General features: G+C 47.8%; 1 protein-coding gene across 2 annotated transcripts in view; it reads right to left on the reverse strand.

Annotated features, from left to right (window-relative positions):
- Positions 1-598: 598 nt before the first annotated feature.
- LOC119894156 (anoctamin-1-like) overlaps positions 599-20,351 on the reverse strand; it is a gene marked incomplete at its 5' end in the record, with an annotated part of 91,599 nt that continues 71,846 nt past the window's right edge. For both annotated transcript variants that reach the window (XM_038706720.1, XM_038706719.1), the window contains 2 exon segments: positions 599-1,362; positions 18,260-18,365. In XM_038706720.1, coding sequence (XP_038562648.1) covers positions 1,096-1,362; positions 18,260-18,365 — 373 coding nt within the window.

The raw sequence follows: 20,351 nt of genomic DNA on the forward strand, positions 1-20,351 counted from the left end.
TCAATAGGGACCTCGCACGGTCGTGCTTGGGCCCTAATTACAGCGAGTTCGCAACAAACATTTAAAGATCTCAGGTATGGCATTGGTGTAACAAAAGTTACATGTATATAGACAGCCAAATGACGTGGAACTGAAGAATTCTCCAGCTCTTACTCCTTACTAAAATACTGCACCAAGATTTTAAGCTGGGAGAATCAAAGGAAAAACAGCACAGCTGAAAATTAGGTGTTTGGTTTCATGCAATATGTATATTAAGGCACTACTGTTCAGAGGCACACAATATAACAGAAGAATGTAAATTAATATGAAAAGCTGGTGCACCTGATTTATCACTGCAGATTGACATCTGCAGCAAAGGACATTGTGTCTGTGCAGTGGTTAAAACACACCTTTGTTGTGGGAGACCTAGGATTAATTCCCACTGCGACACTTCCACCAATGTGTCCTTGGGCAAAACATTTAACCTGTAGTTGCCCCAGAGGCATGCAACCTCTGACATATATAGCAAATTTAAGTTGCTTTGGATAAAAGTGTCAGCTAAATGACTAATTATAATAATTATTACAAGATGCAACACATAAGAGCAGCAGTGCAAAAATCTGTTATTTTCAAATTTAATGTTTCCCTAAATTGTTCCAAATGGGTCTTCAACAGAAAAAATTCACATTCTCATTCACATCTGTAATCTTTGTAAATACCCCAAAGAATTTGCACCCAACAGTAATTTGTGACAAGCTTAGTAAATATCCCCCTTTCTGAGTACACATTTTAAGATTATTATACACTTGTATAAATCGTATGCACATTTAGAGATTTATGTAGACTTTGCAAATCTAAGCATGCGTAATTCTTATATGCACTGGCAAACCTGAGTACACATTTAGAGAAATCAGAGTAAGCACGGATTGAGATACAGTTTCACAACTCTCCACACACACTGCAACATATTTGGCCCCATATGTGCACTTTCACTTAACTCACACATTATCAGCTGCTCTCCTATTTGTTGGAATGTTCTGAACAAGATTCTAGGTTGGCCTGAGCAAACTTTGACTTGCTAACTAAGGCTAAACTAAGAATTCATTGTTACTAGTATTAGAGGCTTTCAGTGTTGTTGGTATGCAGTCCGCAGCGTGGGCGAGCCATTGTGCTGTTGTCGTTGTTGTTGTTGTTGTAGCTCATACTGCAGTTGTCCTTGTGCCCTGTAGAGCCTCTGCTCTCTGAGACATGGATCTTGCCTTGTTCTTCCCTCATGAATAGGTCTACCAACAGAATCTTCTCCTTGAGGATCTGGAGGCTGATGTCTTTAGGGATGTCTGAAATTAGCCAGTCCACAATGTCGCTCATGAGCATCACAACATTCTGGTAAAGATAAATGGAAAATCATGTTATTTTTACTTTTTTATTTATGAACAGTTTTCAAATTTTTACAGTGAATATAGAGAAGACAATCTTAAAAAGTAAATCAAAGATATAAAAAAAAGGTCAGGATGATCAGTAAATCAATGCATATTAGCCTGGTTCAAATTAAGGTGCGGAGTGTTGAACATGAAATAATAATTACATTATTACTGCTGCTAGGAATTTTTTTTTTGATTTCTCCTTTCCCTCCAATAGTGTAGCTGAGTTCCAGTTTGTATAGACTTCTGTTTTGGAGAATTAAAGAAGTGGTATTATGCTTTTTAGCTTTTTCCCTCACTCCAAAGGGAGTTCCCATCTCCCACAGAAAACACTGCTCTGAACTGTCTGAAAACAGCTTGTCAGTAGTCCAGAAGTTTCCCTTTCGTCCTTGTGACAACACAACAGCTAGTCCAACACACTCTCAAAAACAACGGTGGAAAAACACTCAGACATCTGCCTGCTGCCTCTCCTCTCCCTTCCAAACACTAGCTACCCTCCAGGCAGTCAATGGACATAAAGTTGTTACTGTGATGTAGAGACAGAGATCAGTTAAAACTTCATGGATGAAAGATACTTTTGTTATAGATTAATAACTCACCACTTTGAAACTCTTTCTCCAGTCTATGTTGCCATACTGGTAAGGGGAACAACCGAAGCTGTGTTTACCAGCTTCTCAGGGCTCACTTTACTCTGCTTCTAATTGACTAGTAGTGCTTAACTAGGAACTGTGCATGTGCACCACCCAACAAAGATCATGCGGAGATGTATCACTCCATAGCTAAAACAAAGCCTTGAAGAATTTGAAGTATGACAGAAATATGGTGTTTTTTGAAAATTAAACCAAGTAAATCTGTTCTGGTACAACCCCTAAATAAGATTATGAACCTGAAAATGAGCATAATACCACCTCTTTAAAGTTGCAGATCAGGTTTTTCCAAGCGGCAATCGTCTCGGGTTACGTATGTAACCCTGGTTCCCCGAGAAGGGGAACGAGACACTGCGTCGGTTACGACACTATGGGAACGCCTCTAGGCGAAGCAGGTCTGAACGTGAATGAAATCACTCCAATCCTATTGGCTTGTTGCTAGAACGGTAAAGTGTGACGGAATAACCGGAGGAGTATAAAGCACACCTGTACACACTCATCATTAGCTTAAACTATGAAGCAGGCGCTTCAGGCAGGGAGAGAGGTGCGGCGGGCCGACGCAGTGTCTCGTTCCCCTTCTCGGGGAACCAGGGTTACATACGTAAGACGTTCCCCTTCGAGGGAACTCGAACTGCGTCGGTTACGACACTATGGGAACGAGATACCCACTAAACCGTGCCGAAAACCCCGCCTGCCCCTGTGTGCAATAAAGTGGCACGACTAAGAGGAGAGCGCACGAGTGCCAGGTGCCGAAGGAAGGTCAAGACTGTAAAACCGAATGAATGTGTGCGGAGTGGCCCAGCCAGCCGCTAAACAAACATCCTGCAAAGAGGCCCCGGAAAGGAGGGCTCGAGAGGCCGCCATGCCTCTGGTAGAATGAGCCCTCACAGCCACAGGTGAAGGCAAACCGCGCACCTGATAGGCCGGGGAAATAGTCTGAACAATCCAGTTGCTAATAGTATGTTTGGATGCAGGGAGCCCGGCCCTGGGAGACCCAAAACACACTAGCAGCTGGTCAGCCTTCCTCCAACGGGAGGACCTCAGAGTGTAAATACTCAGTGCTCTGACAGGGAAGAGCAGATGAAGTCTCCTGTCCTCCGCCATCACATGAGGTGGAGGATGAAATGCCTGCAGCACTGTGGACCCTGCCGTACAAGAAGGCACTTTAGGGGTGCAGGATAGCCCTAATATTCCCCGGGGCAAACTCCAGGCTTTGCGGGGAAACCGAAAGCGCTTGGAGATCCCCCACCCTCCTCAGAGAGGTGATAGCAAGGAGAAAGGCCATCTTGAGGGTCAAGTGCTTAGCCTCAGCTGACTCCAGGGGTTTGAAGGGGGCCTCAGCCAACGCCCCAAGAACCACCGCCAGATCCCAAGTGGGAACCTTGGACCGAGTCGCAGGTCTCATCCTCCGGGCACCACGGAGGAAACGTACAACCAAGAGAAGTTTCCCCAAGGACCCCTCCCTCAGAGGGGTGTGGAAAGACGAAATAGCTGCCACGTACACCTTGAGGGTGGAAGGGGAAAGACCAGCAGAGAACCGGTCCTGGAGGAACTCAAGTACCTGAACCACCGGGCAGGTAACAGGGTCCACCGACCGCTCCCTACACCAAGTGGAGAAAACACTCCACTCCAGGCCGTACATCCTCCGTGTGGACGGGGCCCTGGAGCTCAGGAGGGTCTCGACTGCTCCGGCTGTTAGACCCGCCTCTAGGTACTGTGCCCCCTCATGGGCCAGACCCACAGTCGCCATATGGCGGGGCAAGGGTGAACCCGGCCCTGCGCCTGGGACAGCAGGTCTCTCCTCAGAGGGCCGTCCAGGAGCGACATGATGTCCGAGAACCACACCCGGGTTGGCCAGAACGGGGCTACGAGCAGTAGGCCGACATTGTCCTGGCGGACCCGCTCCAGAACCCCGGGAGCAGAGCGACTGGGGGAAAAGCGTACAGACGTAGCCTCGGCCACGAATGTACCATGGCGTCCAGACCCAACGGGGCTGGAGGAACGAGAGAACCATAGCGGGCAGTGCGTAGTCTCTTGAGACGCAAACAGATCCACGTCTATGGGGCCGAACTCTTCGCACAAGAGCTCCACCACTTCGGGGTGAAGTCTCCATTCCCCGGGCCTCAGCCCCTGCCTCGACAGCAGGTCTGCTCCCTGATTCTGCGTCCCCGGGAGATACATCGCCCTGAGCGATAGTAACCTCTGCTGGGACCACAGGAGGATCTGACGCGCCAGTCTGTCCAGAGGGCGCGAGCGCAGACCGCCCCGGTGATTCAGATAGGCCACCACCGCTGTGTTGTTCTCTTCGGAACGAACCAGGACGTGGTGGCCTTGGAGATTGGGCAGGAAACTCCTTAGAGCCTGGAACACCGCCAACATCTCGAGACAGTTGATATGCCACTCGGATTAATGCACCTGCCAGAATCCCCTTGCAAATCGGCCGTCCATGACCGCGCCCCAGCCCGTGAAGGAGGCGTCTGTCGAAATAACCAGCCGGCGACAAGACCCTCCCAGCACGGGCCCCTGGGACAGGAACCAAGTTTCCTTCCAAACTGATAGGGAACGAAGACACTTGCGCGTACCCAAATCAGACGGAGAGGATTTCCCCTCGGGGAAAAACCCTTGTTCCTTAGCCACCACTGCAGGGGTCTCATGTGCAGCAGTCCAGATGGTATTACGCTGGACGCAGCCGCCAGGAGACCCAACACTCGTTGACAGTGTTTCATAGTGATGGCGTGGCCTAACTTCACCCCTTTCACGACAGCCAATATGGTGTCGACACGTGCCGGAGACAATTGTGCCCGCATCGTTGTCGAATCCCATACAACCCCTAGGAACGTAGTCCGTTGGGTGGGCGCCAGCACGCTCTTCTTTGCGTTGAGCCTCAGCCCTAAACGCTGCAGATGAGCCAGAACGACATCTCGATGCCGAACCGCCAACTCTCGAGACTGGGCTAGGATGAGCCAGTCGTCGATGAAGTTGAAATCCAGATGCCCTGGAGCCTCAGCGGGGCCAGTGCTGCATCCATACACTTGGTGAATGTGCGAGGGGAAGTGCCAGGCCGAATGGAAGAACCCGATACTGGTAAGCCACACCCCCAAAGGCAAACCTCAGGAACTTCCTGTGAGAAGGACGGATGGAGACCTGGAAATAGGCGTCCTTTAGATCTATCGTGACGAACCAATCCTCAGATTGGATGTGCGTCACGATGGCGGGGATGATGAGCATCTTGAACCTGAATCTCCTCAGAGACCGGTTAGAACCCGCAGATCCAAAATAGGGCACGCAGCCCTCTGTCCTTCTTGGGGACTATGAAGTACCGGCTGTAGAACCGGCGTCTCTGTCTGGGGGGAAGACACGTTCCACGGCCCCTTTCCTCAGCAGAGTACGAACTTCCTGTCCCAACACCGGACCTTGCTCCGGCGGACCACAGTCCAAACCACCCCCTCTCTTCTGTTGAATTTGGAGGGCGGGTTTTGAACTGTAGTCGATACCCATCTATGGCAGTGCGCAGGACCCACGGAGAAATGTTCGTCAGGCTCCGCCAAGCCTCTGCAAAGTCTGCCAACGGAACCAGCCCCTCGGGGCTGGTGGTCGGTGTCTCGTGTGATCTTCTGGTGGACCCCTGAAGCCCCAGAACGGCAGGGGGGAGCCGCCGAAGATCCACGGTGAGTGAGTCGGGACACCGCCTGACTGCAGACCCTCGGGGCAGGCAGTACGGCGTGGACTCGATGGTGGCAGGTGCGTCCTGAACGTGTAAACCTGTTGCCACGAACCTGTTGCCACGGCGGAGGGGACCTCGGTCGGCCTCCGGGCGGGGTTGGGGGGGGGGTGCGGGAGGGGAGAAAGACTCCCCTACCCCGGTCTTCCCTGAGCTCCGTCGGGACTGGATGACGGTCCTCAGATCGCGTCTCTCAGATGGCTGAGGGTGAGAGCACCGTCTCGCTGCCCCAGCTCCTCGGGGGAGACCCCGAGAAGCAACACTCTGCTTCCTCTCCTCTCCGTAGGAGCTCGTAGAGGGAAGGGACCTACGCCTGGCCGCCTCAGCTGCCTTGGGTCCAGACCGGCGAGGGAGATACTGGCGGAACGCTTCGCCCTGCATCTAACGCTCCGTGGTTCTGCGAAGCTCCGCCAGATCTTCCTCAGAGGGACCCCCCCTCTGAACCATCTCCTGTAGCAGGTCGGCTTGGTAGGCTTGAAGCACCGCCATGGTGTGCAAGCTCGCACCTGCCTGGCCCGCTGCCATGTACGCCTTCCCCACGAGCGTGGATGTGGTGCAACATGGTTTGGATGGTAATGCCGGTTGCTCCAGGGAGGACGCAAGTCGAGGGGAGAGATAGCTCGCAAGCGCATCCTCCACCCGAGGCATCCTCCCATAACCACGGTCCCTAACCCCCATCACATTACTGTAGTTCAGTGATCGGGGTGTGGAAAGCCATGTAAAGAAGGGTCTGCCCCATGATTACTCAGTTCATCATGTAAATCAGGAAAGAATGGCAGAGACCGGCGTGGAGGTGGCATGTGGTGCTTAAGAAACCTTTCATCAAGCTTAGCACTAGCCTGTGGTGTCTGCTCCTCCTGTGGCCAGTTGATGTTGAGCTTAGCCACGGCTCTAGTCACCACCTCCAGCAGCATGTCATAGTCGGGCGCCGCCAGGTGACGCCGCCCCGACACCCGGAAGTCATCGTCCACTACGCTGAGCACGTCCGCCTCCTCGGAGTCGGATTGCTGCAGCGTCTCCGGATCCAAACCGCAAGCAGGAGAAGCCGAGAACGGGCTCCCGAACGAGGAAAGGAAGCGTCGGAGCCAGCGGATGAAGGTCGGGAAAAAGCCTCAGCCGTCGCGAAATCCTCCGACAGATCATGCTGTGAACCCCATGAGTGAAGCCGCCGGGCCGCCACAGCGGCCGCAGGGCCCACACCACGGGGAAAACACATCCGGCCATCCTCGGAAAAGAGAGCCATGCTGTACCTCAGTACCCGCACGGAAAGGGCTTCGCAACGGGCGCAGGCAGCCCCCTCGAGAGCTGCCCGGGCGTGCTCCATCCCCAAACATGAGACACACATCTCATGAGAATCTCCATCCGTGATGTACCGAGGGCAAGAAAAAAAAACACACCTTCTGTACATCTGGTTGCCGGACATGCTGGTAGACTTCTTCTTCAGGTAAGACATACTGCTTGTAGGACTGGAGCTTCTTCAAATAACATACAGAGCGCCTGCTGAATAGAAAAAAGCTAATGATGAGTGTGTACAGGTGTGCTTTATACTCCTCCGGTTATTCCGTCACACCTTACCGTTCTAGCAACAAGCCAATAGGATTGGAGTGATTTCATTCACGTTTAGACCTGCTTCGCCCAGAGGCGTTCCCATAGTGTCGTAACCGACGCAGTTCGAGTTCCCTCGAAGGGGAACTTCCGGTTTCCGGACTGAAGCCGAACCAGAAATGCCTAAAATTGCAATTCATCAAGTGGCCACTTGAGGCTGGCTCCAAAAGGGAGTCAGTCTCCAATGACCACCATGTTAAAATGCCCAACTTTACAGCAGAAAAAAACATGTTTACAGTCTGGTTCAAAAGATGGTTTTAGTGTAAAAGCTTATTTGGCCTTCATAACAACTGTGATGGGGTGAATTTTTTTTATAACTCACCCCTTTTAATTATATTATGCCTTAAAGTTCTGCATTATTAGGGGCGTGGCCGCTTTGATTGACAGGTGGCTGGTACCGCTGCCACTGCTAGCTGAATGACTGCCGTCTGTTAACTCTGTTATAGTCAGTCACGGAGCTCAGCAGCTCTGCCCTGTTTGAGCCTTTTGGATGTTTATTCATGCAGATACCAGACGAATAATGGCAGGCTGTCCGATTATTGGAGAGAAAGAGAACCTCCATGAAACCTGTGCTCAAGTTGGTGAGTGAAATTCAGTAATGTTACAATAATAAGCAGGTATGGGTACATAACGTTAGCTTGTTAGCTTAGCTAACATTACCTAACAAACTAATTAGCCAGCGTCAAGCTTTGGTAACAATGCTAAAATAACAGGAGTCTGCTAGCTGCAGTTTTTAAAGGAGACCTATTATACTGCTTTTCCAGTCGTAGTCGAGTTGTAGTCCTTTAAAGAATCATGCACAGAAGTCCAAATGTATTAGAGAAGTGTTTGGATTTATGGTGATAATACTTTGAAACAAAATGCATCTGTTAGAAGGTAAGTCATAAAATGTTAATGGCCCACCTCGTCAGCTAGCTGATGTTTTGCAATGTTAACGGTAAACTTGCCAAAAAGGCATTGTTAGATTTGGATAGGCAACATTAAAGTTACTTTAACAGAGTCTCTGTGTCACTAGAATAAGTGGCTCCACCTGGACTGAGGACAGGGTTGAGGGTTGAGGGGGAAGTGGCGGTGGTTGCGGTTGTCGTGTCGGTAAAGACAGGTAACTTAACTGGGCTGTAACTATGGCGATGTTCCTGAGTTGGGTAAAGTATTATTATTTATTGAGTGAAATGCTCTCCATCTGCATGTATTTTTAACCTGTGAGGACATATTGGACATGCCCGTTGACCCTGACGGGGTTTTTGGCACCGCTCTGGCCTCAATGCAGCAGAGATGTGAAGCTAAGAAGAAGGAGGACAAAGCTCTCCAGCTCTGCCTTCCCCGGAAAGCTGAGCCCCCTCCTCCAGCAGCCCCGCACCAGACCTTCGCTCAGGCTGTCTCACGTTCCCCTCAGTTTAAGATTCCTAAGCGGCCGAAGCCCCAGGCCTGGCCCAGGAAGGCTCCTATGCTGACGGCAACTCCACCAGGACAGCCGGTCCAGACTGCCAGTCAGCAGGCCAGGAAGAAGAAGCGGGCAGTTTGACAGCCTCCCTCTCCCCACCGGTGATGCCGCTGGATGTTCCCCGTTTGCCAACCCCACCTGTTATGTTCCAGAGTGTGATGCGGGGGGTTTTCCCGCTCCCCAACTCTCCGCAAAGAGATACATTGCAGCGTAGGCAGCGTGTTCTGTCCTCCCTTTGAGTCGCACAAGCACACACCCTCAGTCTTTATTGACAATAAAGCTTGTTCCACTGCCGCATCCAGGCCGTAGGTCAAGGGCGCAGTTAAAAACAATGAACAAAAAAACAATAAACGGTTCGGCAGCCTCACCGCTCCCGAGGAGAGCTACGGCTCACTTCAGAACGTGGGATGCTGCATTGTAATTTATCCTCCAGGAAATATCTGAGGTTCGCTTTACAGTACAGAGTGCTTCCCTTCTGTCTGTCCCTGAGCCTTAGAGTGTTCGTGTGGTGTACCGTTAAGATTCATTCTGGCTATATATTTGGACAACTGGCTCCTTTTGGCACAGTCGTAACAGCTGTCAGTGGAACAAATGCGCGCCCTCATAAGACATCTGACAGATTTGGGTTTTATAATAAACACAGAGAAGAGAGTATAATATTTCTGGGGTTACACCTGGAATCGGTGTCCTCTACAGCCTGCCTGGCAGAGGAGAGGGTAAAGGCATACAGGGCTTGTCTCGAGCATTTTCGCCTGCGCAAATCCGCTCACTTCAGATTGTGTCTGAGGTTCCTGGGACTGATGGCGTCAGCCATCCTGGTGGTCAGACTCGGCCGCCTGTTCATGAGAGATTTCCAGCGCTGGGTGGCTTCCCTCGGACTGTACCCTGTCTGTCATGGTGCATGGAGGGTGACAGTCACTGTGGAATGCGTGATGGCACTGCGCCGCTGGCAACATCCAGCTTTCTTGATGCAGGGGGTGCCCATGGGCGTCGTCCTGTCACAGAAGGTGGTCACCAAAGATGCGAGTTTGGGGAGGAACACATGAGGTCAGGTCTGTGAGGGGCATCTGGAGCGAAAATCTCCGGCGCTTGCACAAAAATTACCTGGAGCTTTTAGCAGTGTTTCTTACCATGAGGCATTTTCTCCCGTTTCTCAGCGGACATCATGTTCTGGTGAGGACGGACAATACGACAACAGTAGCATATATATACTGTGTATATAAACTGTCAAAGTGGTTGTGTTCCCATCTGTTGCACACGCTGGCACGCAAACTGATACTGTGGAGAAGAGAGCGACTGTCTCTGAAAGTAAATGTAAATGCTCTGTATAGCGCCTTTCTAGTCTTTTTTCGACCACTCAAAGCGCTTTTACACTACATCTGCATTCACATAAACTGAGCCTAAGTGCTCAAACAGAAACTATCATTCACACACATTCAGACACTGGCGGAACAGCCACCAGGGGCAATTCAGGGTTCAGTATCTTGCCCAAGGACACTTCAACATGCAGCCTGGGGGAGCCAGGATTGAACCGCCGACCTTCCAATTAATAGCCAACCCGCTCTACCTCCTGAGCCACAGCCTCCCCTAAAAGTGGCACTTCCCCGGATTTCTAAACCTAGGTGCAAGTGTGGCTGCATTATGGCTGGGCCAAGGTGGACCTGTTTGCATTGAGAGTCAATGCGCAGTGTCCGCTGTTTTTCTCAATACACAATCCAGATGCCCCTCTCAGCGTTGACGCGCTCATGCACGGGTGGTCGCCAGACCCCCTGTACACGTTCCCTCCATTGGCTCTGATATCCCCCACTCTGTCCAGGGTGAGGGAGTACCACTGCAGACTGATCCTCATAGCTCTGCACTGGCCGGCAATGCACTGGCTAGCGGAGATATATCTACTCACACCATGGACAGCCATGGCAACTCCTGCTGCTCAGGGACATGCTGTCCCAGGCAGGAGGGACAATCTTTCACCCACACCCAGAGCGCCTGGCACTATGGGCCTTGCCCATGAGTGGCATAAGTTTGGTAGGACTTCTTCAGAATGTGATTAAAACTATTCAGAGCGCCAGGGCTCCCTACACCCGGTCCCTTTATGACTGTAAGTGGAGGGTGTTTGAGGAGTGGTGTCTCAAGGAGGGATATGTCCATTTTCAGTGCCCGGCGTGATTTTGTCATTCCTGCAGGACTTGGTTGACAAACAAAATGTCCTCTCCACAATTAAAGTGTACCTGGCTGCTATTGCTGCTTGTCATGTCGGGTTTGGAGGTAAAACAGCTAGCCAACATTCCCTGGTCTGCTGTTGTTTTGAAAGGGGCATGTCGGCTACTACCTGTTTCCAGGCCATTGGCCCCACCATGGGATCTGGTAGTGGTCCTGGATGGGCTCTCTGGCCCCCCTTTGAACCACTGGGGGAAGTTGACTTCTGTCTCTGAAGACAGTGTTGTTGCTGGCTTTGGCGTCTGCAAATGGGGTTGGTGACATTCACCCGCATCCATCATGCACTCAGTTTGCTCCAGGTGGTAGCAGAGTGTCAATGAAGCTTAACCCTGCCTTTGTGCCCAAGGTGAGAAGGCTCATGCTTGCCTATTATTGACATTAGGGCGTTCTCTTCGCCCACTTTCTCCTCCCCTGAGGAGGAGCGGCTGCATGTGCTGTGTCCAGTTCATGCCCGGCACATTTACATGGACAGGACTAAGGGGTTTCGGAGAAGTGACCAACTCTTTGCTTTCCTATGCAGGTGCTACCCTGTATAGGCAAGCCTGTTACCAAGCAATGGCTCTCCCACTAAATTGTGGGGTCGATTGCTCTGGCCTACACTAGTCGGGGTCTGCAGGCTCCCCCAGGCCTATGGGTTCTCTCAGCTCCTGGCTTTGCAGCATCCTGGGCCCTGTTTAAGGGGGTCTCTATCCAGGACATTTGTGCAGCGGCGAGCTGGTCCTCGCCCCTCACCTTTGCCCGGTTTTATAAACTGGATGTCTCTACTCAGAGTGTGGCGCGTGCAATGCTGAGCACAGGGCCCTCGCTGGAACAGAGCGCTGCTTGTTGAGAGCCGGTGGTTGTTGAGATAAGCTTGTCTGGCAATACGGGAGTCTTCATATCCCATAGTGAGACATCGAAACAAATGCAATGAATGACAACTTTAGGTTACTTGCGTAACCCTGGTTCTCATTCATAGCATGAGTGAGATATCTCACCAGACAGCCCTTCTTGCTGGGGTGAAGCGAGAAGAGGTGCTTATTTTGAATGGTGTCTGCGATGTAGCATAAGCAGCCCTCACTTCAAGACATTATTTATAAACTGTAAACCGTTTTCCTCGTTTGCTCTGGTCGCTGTTTACATTCCACCTCAGGCCTGTCTTAGTGAGGCATTAATACACCTGGCCGACCAGATAACTAACATGGAGAAAAAAACATCCAGACTCCCTGCTCATTGTTCTTGGGGACTTTAACAAAGCAAACCTCAGTCATGAACTTAATACCCAAAATACAGACAGCATATTAAGTGTCCGACCAGGGACACTAACACACTGGACCACTGCAACACAACATTAAAGGACGCCTATTGCTCTGTTCCCCGTGCAACCTTGGGACTCTCTGATCACTGTCTGGTTCATCTTATCCCGACACACAGGCAAAAACTGAAATCTGCTAAACCTGTTGTAAAGACTGTGAAAAGATGGACATGTGTATGCCGACTAAAACCTTCCGCACCTATAACAACCAAAAACCCTGGTTCACAGCGAAACTCAGGCTGCTTCGTCAGACCAAGGAGGAGGCCTTCAGAAGTGGGGACAGAGTCTTGTACAACCAGGCCAGGATCATGCTGACTAAAGAGGTCAAAGCTGCAAAGAGGTGCTACGCTGAAAAGCTAAATAACAGCTTTGCAGCCAACGACCCTGCGTCAGTGTGGAGAAGCTTATGGACACTCACAAACTAGCTGAATGGTTTCTACTGTAGGTTTGAAAAGCCCAGAGTCAAACCTCTCCCCCACTCCTACATGTCCAACGATATCTTCAAACAGTCACCTTCCCCCTCTGACCTCTCACCTGCACTCAAGATCTGTGAAGAGGACGTGAGCCACCTCTTCCAAAGGCAGAAGATCAGGAAGGCTCCTGGACCTGACAGTGTAGCACCGTGCCTGAAAATCTGTTGATCAGCTGGCCCCCATCTGCAGTTTGCCTACAGGGCTAACAGGTTAGTGGATGATGCTGTCAACTTGGGTCTGCATCACATCCTGCAACACCTCGACTCTCCAGGGACATATGCTAGGATCCTGTTCGTGGACTTCAGCTCGGCGTTCAACACCATCATCCCGGACATCCTCAGCACCAACCTCACCCAGCTCACTGTGCCAGCTCTCCCCACTGCTCTTCTCCCTCTACACCAACGACTGCACCTCATGGCACCCATCTGTCAAACTCCTGAAATTTGCTGACGACACAACTGTCATTGGCCTCATCCGGGACGGTGACGAGTCGGCCTACAGACGGGAGGTTGATCAGCTGGCTCTCTGGTGTGGTCAGAACAACCTGGAGCTTAACACACTCAAAACTGTGGAGATGACCGTGGACTTCAGGAGGAGCCCCCCTATTCTGCCCCCCATCACCATTCTAAACAGCCCTGTGTCTGCTGTGGAATCCTTCAGGTTTCTGGGTTCCACTATATCCCAGGACCTGAAGTGGGAGCCCAACACTGACACTATCATCAAGAAGGCCCAGCAGAGGATGTGCTTCCTGCGTCAGCTCGGGAAGCTCAACCTGCCTAAGGAGCTGCTGATCCAGTTCTACACAGCCATCATCCAGTCTGTTCTCTGCACCTCCATCACTGTCTGGTTTGGATCTGCCAGCAAAAAGGACAAGGACAGACTACAACGTACAGTCAGGACTGCAGAAAAAATAATCGGTGCCAACCTGCCCTCCATTCAGGACTTATACATTTCCAGAGTCAGGAGACGGGCAGGAAACATCACTGCAGATCCATCTCACAACCTGTTCCAGCTCCTCCCCTCTGGTAGGCGCTACAGAGCACTGTACGCCAAAACCAACAGACTCAGGAACAGTTTCTTCCCACAAGCCATCATTCTGATGAACAGCTGATTTCTGACTCACAGTGTCAGGAACAATTCCTGTGCAATAACCCAGTAACTCTGTAATCAGTCTTTAATCAGCACCTGTTTACTGGTTTCCACTTATTATTTATTTATTCACCATTCTCTATTTCAGTGCTGTTCATACTATGTTCATACTATGTCATATTGTATATATATATAGTCAGGATTTAGAGCTCATCATAGCACAGAGACAGCACTGGTGAAAATTACTAATGACCTCCTTATTGCATCAGACAAAGGACTGGTTTTATTAGATCTTAGTGCTGCATTTGATACCATTGACCATCAGATCCTATTGCAGAGACTGGAACATTTCATTGACATTAAAGGAACCGCTCTAAGCTGGTTTAAGTCCTATTTATCAGATCGATTTCAGTTTGTACATGTTAACGATGAGTCCTCCGTGCATGCCAAAGTTAGTCATGGAGTTGCTCAAGGATCTGTCCTCGGACCAATCCTCTTCACTTTATATATGCTTCCTTTAGGCAATATTATCAGGAAATATTCCATAAGCTTTCATTGTTATGCAGATGATACTCAGTTATATCTATCGATCAAACCAGATGAAACTTATCAGTTAGCTAAACTTCAAATGTGCCTTCAGGATGTTAAAACCTGGATGACCTGTAATTTTCTAATGTTAAACTAAGATAAAACTGAAGTTATTGTTCTGGGGCCTAAGCATCTCTGTGACGCATTATCTAAAGATATAGTTTCCCTTGATGGCATCGCCCTGGCCTCCAGCACCACTGTGAGGAATCTTGGAGTTATCTTTGATCAGGACATGTCGTTTAAGTCTCACATTCAGCAAATTTCAAGGACCGCATTTTTTCACCTACGTAATATTGCGAAAATCAGGAACATCCTGTCTAAAAATGATGCAGAAAAACTAGTCCATGCATTTGTTACTTCTAGGCTGGATTACTGCAATTCCTTATTATCAGGCTGCCCGAAAAAGTACATTAAGACTCTTCAGCTGATCCAGAATGCTGCAGCACGTGTTCTGACAGGAACCAGGAAAAGAGATCATATTTCTCCTGTCTTAGCTTCTCTGCATTGGCTTCCAGTAAAATCCAGAATAGAATTTAAAATCATTCTTCTTACCTACAAAGCTCTTAATGGTCAGGCACCATCTTATCTTAAAGAGCTCATAGTACCTTACTACCCCACCAGAGCACTGCGCTCCCAGAATGCAGGGTTACTTGTGGTTCCTAGAGTCTCCAAAAGTAGACTAGGAGCCAGAGCGTTCAGGTATCAAGCTCCTCTCCTGTGGAACCAGGTTCCAGTTTGGGTTCAGGAGGCAGACACCATCTCCACATTTAAGAGTAGGCTTAAGACTTTCCTCTTTGATAAAGCCTATAGTTAGGGCTGGCTCAGGTGAGTCCTGAACCATCCCTTAGTTATGCTGCTATAGGCCTAGACTGCTGGGGTATTTCCCATGATGCACTGAGGTCCTCTCTCCTCTACTTTCTCGCCCTCTATATGCAACCTCATCCCATTATTGCATGTTACTAACACAACTTCTCCCCTTTCTGGTAGTTTTGTGCTTTCTCGTCCCTCTCCTCTCTCCTCCTATCACTTCCTGCAGGTGTTTCTGGCTCTGGAGCTGTGGAGTCTGGATCTGTGGCTGCGGGTTACCTGCTGCCTCCGTGTTCCTGCTCGACACCCTCTGCTGCAATGACTATTGTTACTAGTCCTATTGTAATTATTGTTATTATAATCATTAACATTACGACTGTTATCATTAACACTACTATACATATCTGTACCATTTTTCATTTAGTCTATAGCAACATCACCTTTACTGTCTGTACCTCTGTGTGTATATTGTGTAGGCTGCCTCCCTCCCCTCTCCCTCCTTCCATCCCTCTCTTTTTCTCTCTGTTCCTCTCTTGCCCTCTCCCTCTCTCTCTCTCTCTCTCTCCCTCTCTCTCTCTCTCCTTCACCCCAACCGGTCGAGGCAGATGGCCACCCACCCTGAGCCATGTTTCTGCTCGAGGTTTCTGCCTCTTAAAAGGAAGTTTTTCCTTGCCACCGTCGCCTAGTGCTTGCTCTTGGTGGGAACTGTTGGGCTTCTGTAAATAGAGTATGGTCTAGACCTGCTCTTTTATGAAAAGCGCTGTGAGATAACTGTTGTTGTGATTTGGCGCTATATAAATAAAATTGAATTGAATTGAATATTGTAAATACTGTATACCAATACACCTACCTCAGATCATAAGGTCATAGGTCTTATTTATTTTTTCCAGCATCCTCTGCACTATGCTCCATCACACTGTGTAAATGTGTACATGTATGCATGTATGTGTATGTTTATCTGTATATCATATCCACCTTCAACATGTACATAATGAGCATAGTTTACTCTTGCATCCTTTGCACTCTGATTACTGCACTATTTGTCAATATGTCTATATTGTTTTGTTCATAGTGTGTATATTAGTGTTTTCTATTCTGTAGTTTGTGTCTGATTTTATTTTATTATATTATTATTTTATTATTGTATAAGTAAGCACATCGTGAGCAATGTACAATCCTGAGTCAAATTCCTCGTATGTGCACACATACCTGGCAATAAAACTGATTCTGATTCTGATTCTGATTTAAGGGTAGGAGGACCCACCGGATGCGGACACCGTGATCACCAGCCAATCAGGATTGGCGTAATGAGATAAAGAGAGCGAGGGATGGGTGAGTGAGAGAGAGAAAGAAAATGTGCTGCGCCACAAATAAATGAACGTATGGGAAACACTGGTATATATTGGGTATAGTCCCAGATAATGTCATATATAGGAACTTGACGTCCTTACTGAGAATTCTGCTTTTTACAGCTTCTTGGTTGAAGCAACAGCCTCCCAGTATAACAGAATGGAGAGAAAGGGTAAAAAGTGTGTTCATCATGGAGAAAATCACAGCGAGTTTACAGCTCAGGTCAGACAGGTTTGATCAAAGATTGTTACCAGTAAAACAGACAATGTAAAAACTTTAGTAACCTCATTTTGTCCCCTCCACTTTAGTTGTATTTTTATACTTACTGCAGTAAATGTATGTACTCATTGCTACATGTTGCTCATGTTCCCTCCTTTAGGAAGGACGAAGCAATATTTGAAGATAGGATGTGAGGGTTAGAACTGAAACTGTAAGAGCGTCTCCTAATGTACGTGCCTGATGTATGTGTTGTGTAATTTTATGTGAAATAAAAAAGTAAGTAAAAAAAAAGTTCTATATAAATGCAGTGCTCTTGCCTTGGACACTTGGTTATTTGGTGCATTAGATTATTAGAGAATTTTCAGTTTGTGGGATACCACAGACATAACGACAGAATTATTTTAATCTTATGAAAACACACACCAGACGACTGAGTCCAGATGCAGGACCACACTTGGCATGATCGGTTTAAGAGTGGCGGTTCTGGGGACTTGGGATCTCTCAGAATCTCGTGTGATCAAACATGACTTCAGACACAATCATGGAGGCAGACTGTCATCATCAGCTAGTTGCACTTGTGTGTGCTATGTTTCGCACAGAAAAACAAAAAAGAGATTAAAACTGTGGATAAAATCAAGACTGAGAAAAGAGAATCAGCATGGTTTATACATTTAGTGTGAGTACAAAACACGCTGGTGACACACCCCGGGCAACTCGCTCTCATTGGCTGTTGTGGGTTTCTGATTGGAGGCTTCCCAATTTCAATCAAACATGTTTGATATTCACACTACAGGATCTTATGGGTCCACAATCTGTTCCTAACCAGCCTTGGATCGTGAACACCCCTGCGACTGTTGGGAGGGCAAATTGGACCTAAAATCAGCCCAATTATCCTCTAGTGTGTGGCCAGCATTAGGAAGAAACATGAGCATTTAATTATATCAGTGCTGAATCCAGCATGTTATGAATTGGATAAATTTAACATTTTAATTGATGTGTGCATGGATGATTTCAACAGATCTTTTTATCAACTTATTATCATACTTGGAAAGTGTGTGTCTTATGCCTTTCTGCTGGCTGCCATCTGCTAGTTGCTCCATATTGGGGTTAGGAGACCTCTGGAGTGCTCTTAAATAAGTTGGGTTTTGAGACCGATTTTTAACACTATTGGAACATTTTAATGTATGAAGACCAAACTTTTACTCTGAGAGAGAATTCATGTATGTCTACCATCATGAAGAAGCATTAAGCAAGGAAACAATGAAGCATTCGACTTGTCTTTCTTGAGCAATCCCAGAGTATTTAAATACCAGACAAAAATAAATATTCAATAAGTTATGTAATAATTCAAAACAATTTCTAATAAATTAATATTCAGTTCTAGTAATTGCATGTTTCACCATACCTGGAAAACAATGACAAAAGCCAGTCGGACAGCCAGTACTGCCCAGAATTCCTTAGAGATCTCATATGGAGTGGTTGACCAAGGAGGTTCTCTGTAGTCCTTATACCTAGAGACAAAAAGACATGTTTTTGGTCTGGATATAAATTCTGACAGGTATTGATAATCCAGCAACTGATTGTTATGTTCTTGATTTAACAACACACTCCTCTCCTACAGTATTCCTAGCTGCAGTTATGCTGAGTTGAAGCTGGTGACTGAGTCACTGTCATTTTTTCCCCTGGTGATGCAAAGCCAGCTCTTGGGCAAGCACAGTGATTCTGCAATCTTCCTCAGGTGTCTATTTTTTGTGTCTGGTAATTTCCTGGGTCCAAATGAACGTGTTTATGGATGTTAACGTGTCGTGTGCATGGCAATTTTTGTGGCTTTAGCTGGCATAGGCACACACACACATAAGTCTTCAAAATCACACCTTTCATGTTTGTTACCTGATTTGAGAACGGTACTGTGTCATTTCAAACCAAATGGCATCACTGACTAACTTCACCCAGTATGTTACCTGAAACACCAGATGCATACAGTGATCAAGTGGGGAGCTGGAGCAGTCTTGGGTGGAATGATGACTGGTATGAAAAGGTCAATAGAAGGAGTAGAGGGGACAGAGTAACAAGCCAGCTAGTTACACCAGTTTTTCAACAGGTTTGACTCACCAACACAGGTCGAACCCTACTCCACATGCCTCCCTGTGATATGACAGGACCACTTGCTCAGCAGCCACAGGCCGTCTCCTCCAACTAACTAGCTGCGTTTCGACCAAAGGAACTAGAACCCAGAACAAGGAACCTTCGGAGGGACTCACTGTTTTTCCACCGGAGGGATCAGGGTCTAAATAAAGTTCTAGAGTCTTTATTTTACCCCCCAAAAAGTGGTGTGTTTACAGCAAACAGCTGATAGAATTGAGCTAAATACTGGGTCCAGAGTTCTTGTTTAAAGTTTTCATCAGTCAGGAGGTTTTTACACAGAGCCAAAGCTGAACCATAACAGATAATTAACCTCGTTAAAATCACATTCCTCCGACACTCAGGCGACACAGTCTTGAGTCCTGCAGATAAGCTGCAGCTCTGGACGTTGGAAATGTTTTAATAACCTTCCAAACTGTTTTTCAGAGTTTATTTTTGTGTTGCTTTCTCTATGCTGGAGTTATTTTAAAACTTGATGGCCATACAGTCCAGTATCCAGTTTGTTATTAAATGTGTAACAAACTTTATCGTGTGTCTCTTTATTATACTCACACACAAAAAGCTGCTTTAATGGTCAAGCACAGCCTCTGGTTTTTCATTATATTTCAATCAAATTTGATGTAAATAATGATGCCTGTGCATTGCTTTGTACAGCGTATAGGCCTACAGCCTACGTCAGCTGGTTAATTTGCCTAATCTTTAGACCATGGTGGAAACACACACAATAGTGGGCTGAAGGAACCTTTTAGTTTCTTGAAAAGAGATCTGAGGTACAGGCTACTTTTGGTCAAAAAGCGGCCAAGGGAGAACTACAACACAAGCAGCTCCCTCAACTAGGAAGACAGCAGCTCCACCCTCCTTCTCTTCCCTCCTTACCTCTCTCTCTCCCGCCCTTCTCCCCCTCCATCTCCCTCTTCTCCCTTCCTGCCCCCCAAAAAGCCAAGGAGCTTGTGGTGGACTTTGTCAAGTAGATTGAGATCCCTGCGCACTAACAACACTCCAAAAAGGGCCCATTGAAGGCCATGGGACTGCAAGGTACTTTCCAACTGAATGACACAAGAGACTATAAGAAACAAAATAAACTAGAGGAGAATCAGGTACTTTCCAAATGAATGTGATGTGTTAAGTGTGATAAGTATAGCAATCAGTAGAATGATGTATTAGACGTATTATAAAGAAATTACTAAAGAAATGAAAAATGAATAACTATGGTATGAAAATGTCATGATTTGATAGTATTGATTGGAAAAGTGCATGTAATGATAGATGTGATTGAGGGAATATGTTAGGACTTGTTAGCTTGTTGCGAAATACTGGACTGAGTGTGACCGCCTCATGACTGTGAGTCATTGAGA

This window comes from Micropterus salmoides, unplaced genomic scaffold (assembly GCF_014851395.1).
Source record: "Micropterus salmoides isolate LMB-PRFRI ecotype aquatic unplaced genomic scaffold, ASM1485139v1 Ms_hic_scaffold_8, whole genome shotgun sequence".
NCBI lineage: Eukaryota > Metazoa > Chordata > Actinopteri > Centrarchiformes > Centrarchidae > Micropterus > Micropterus salmoides.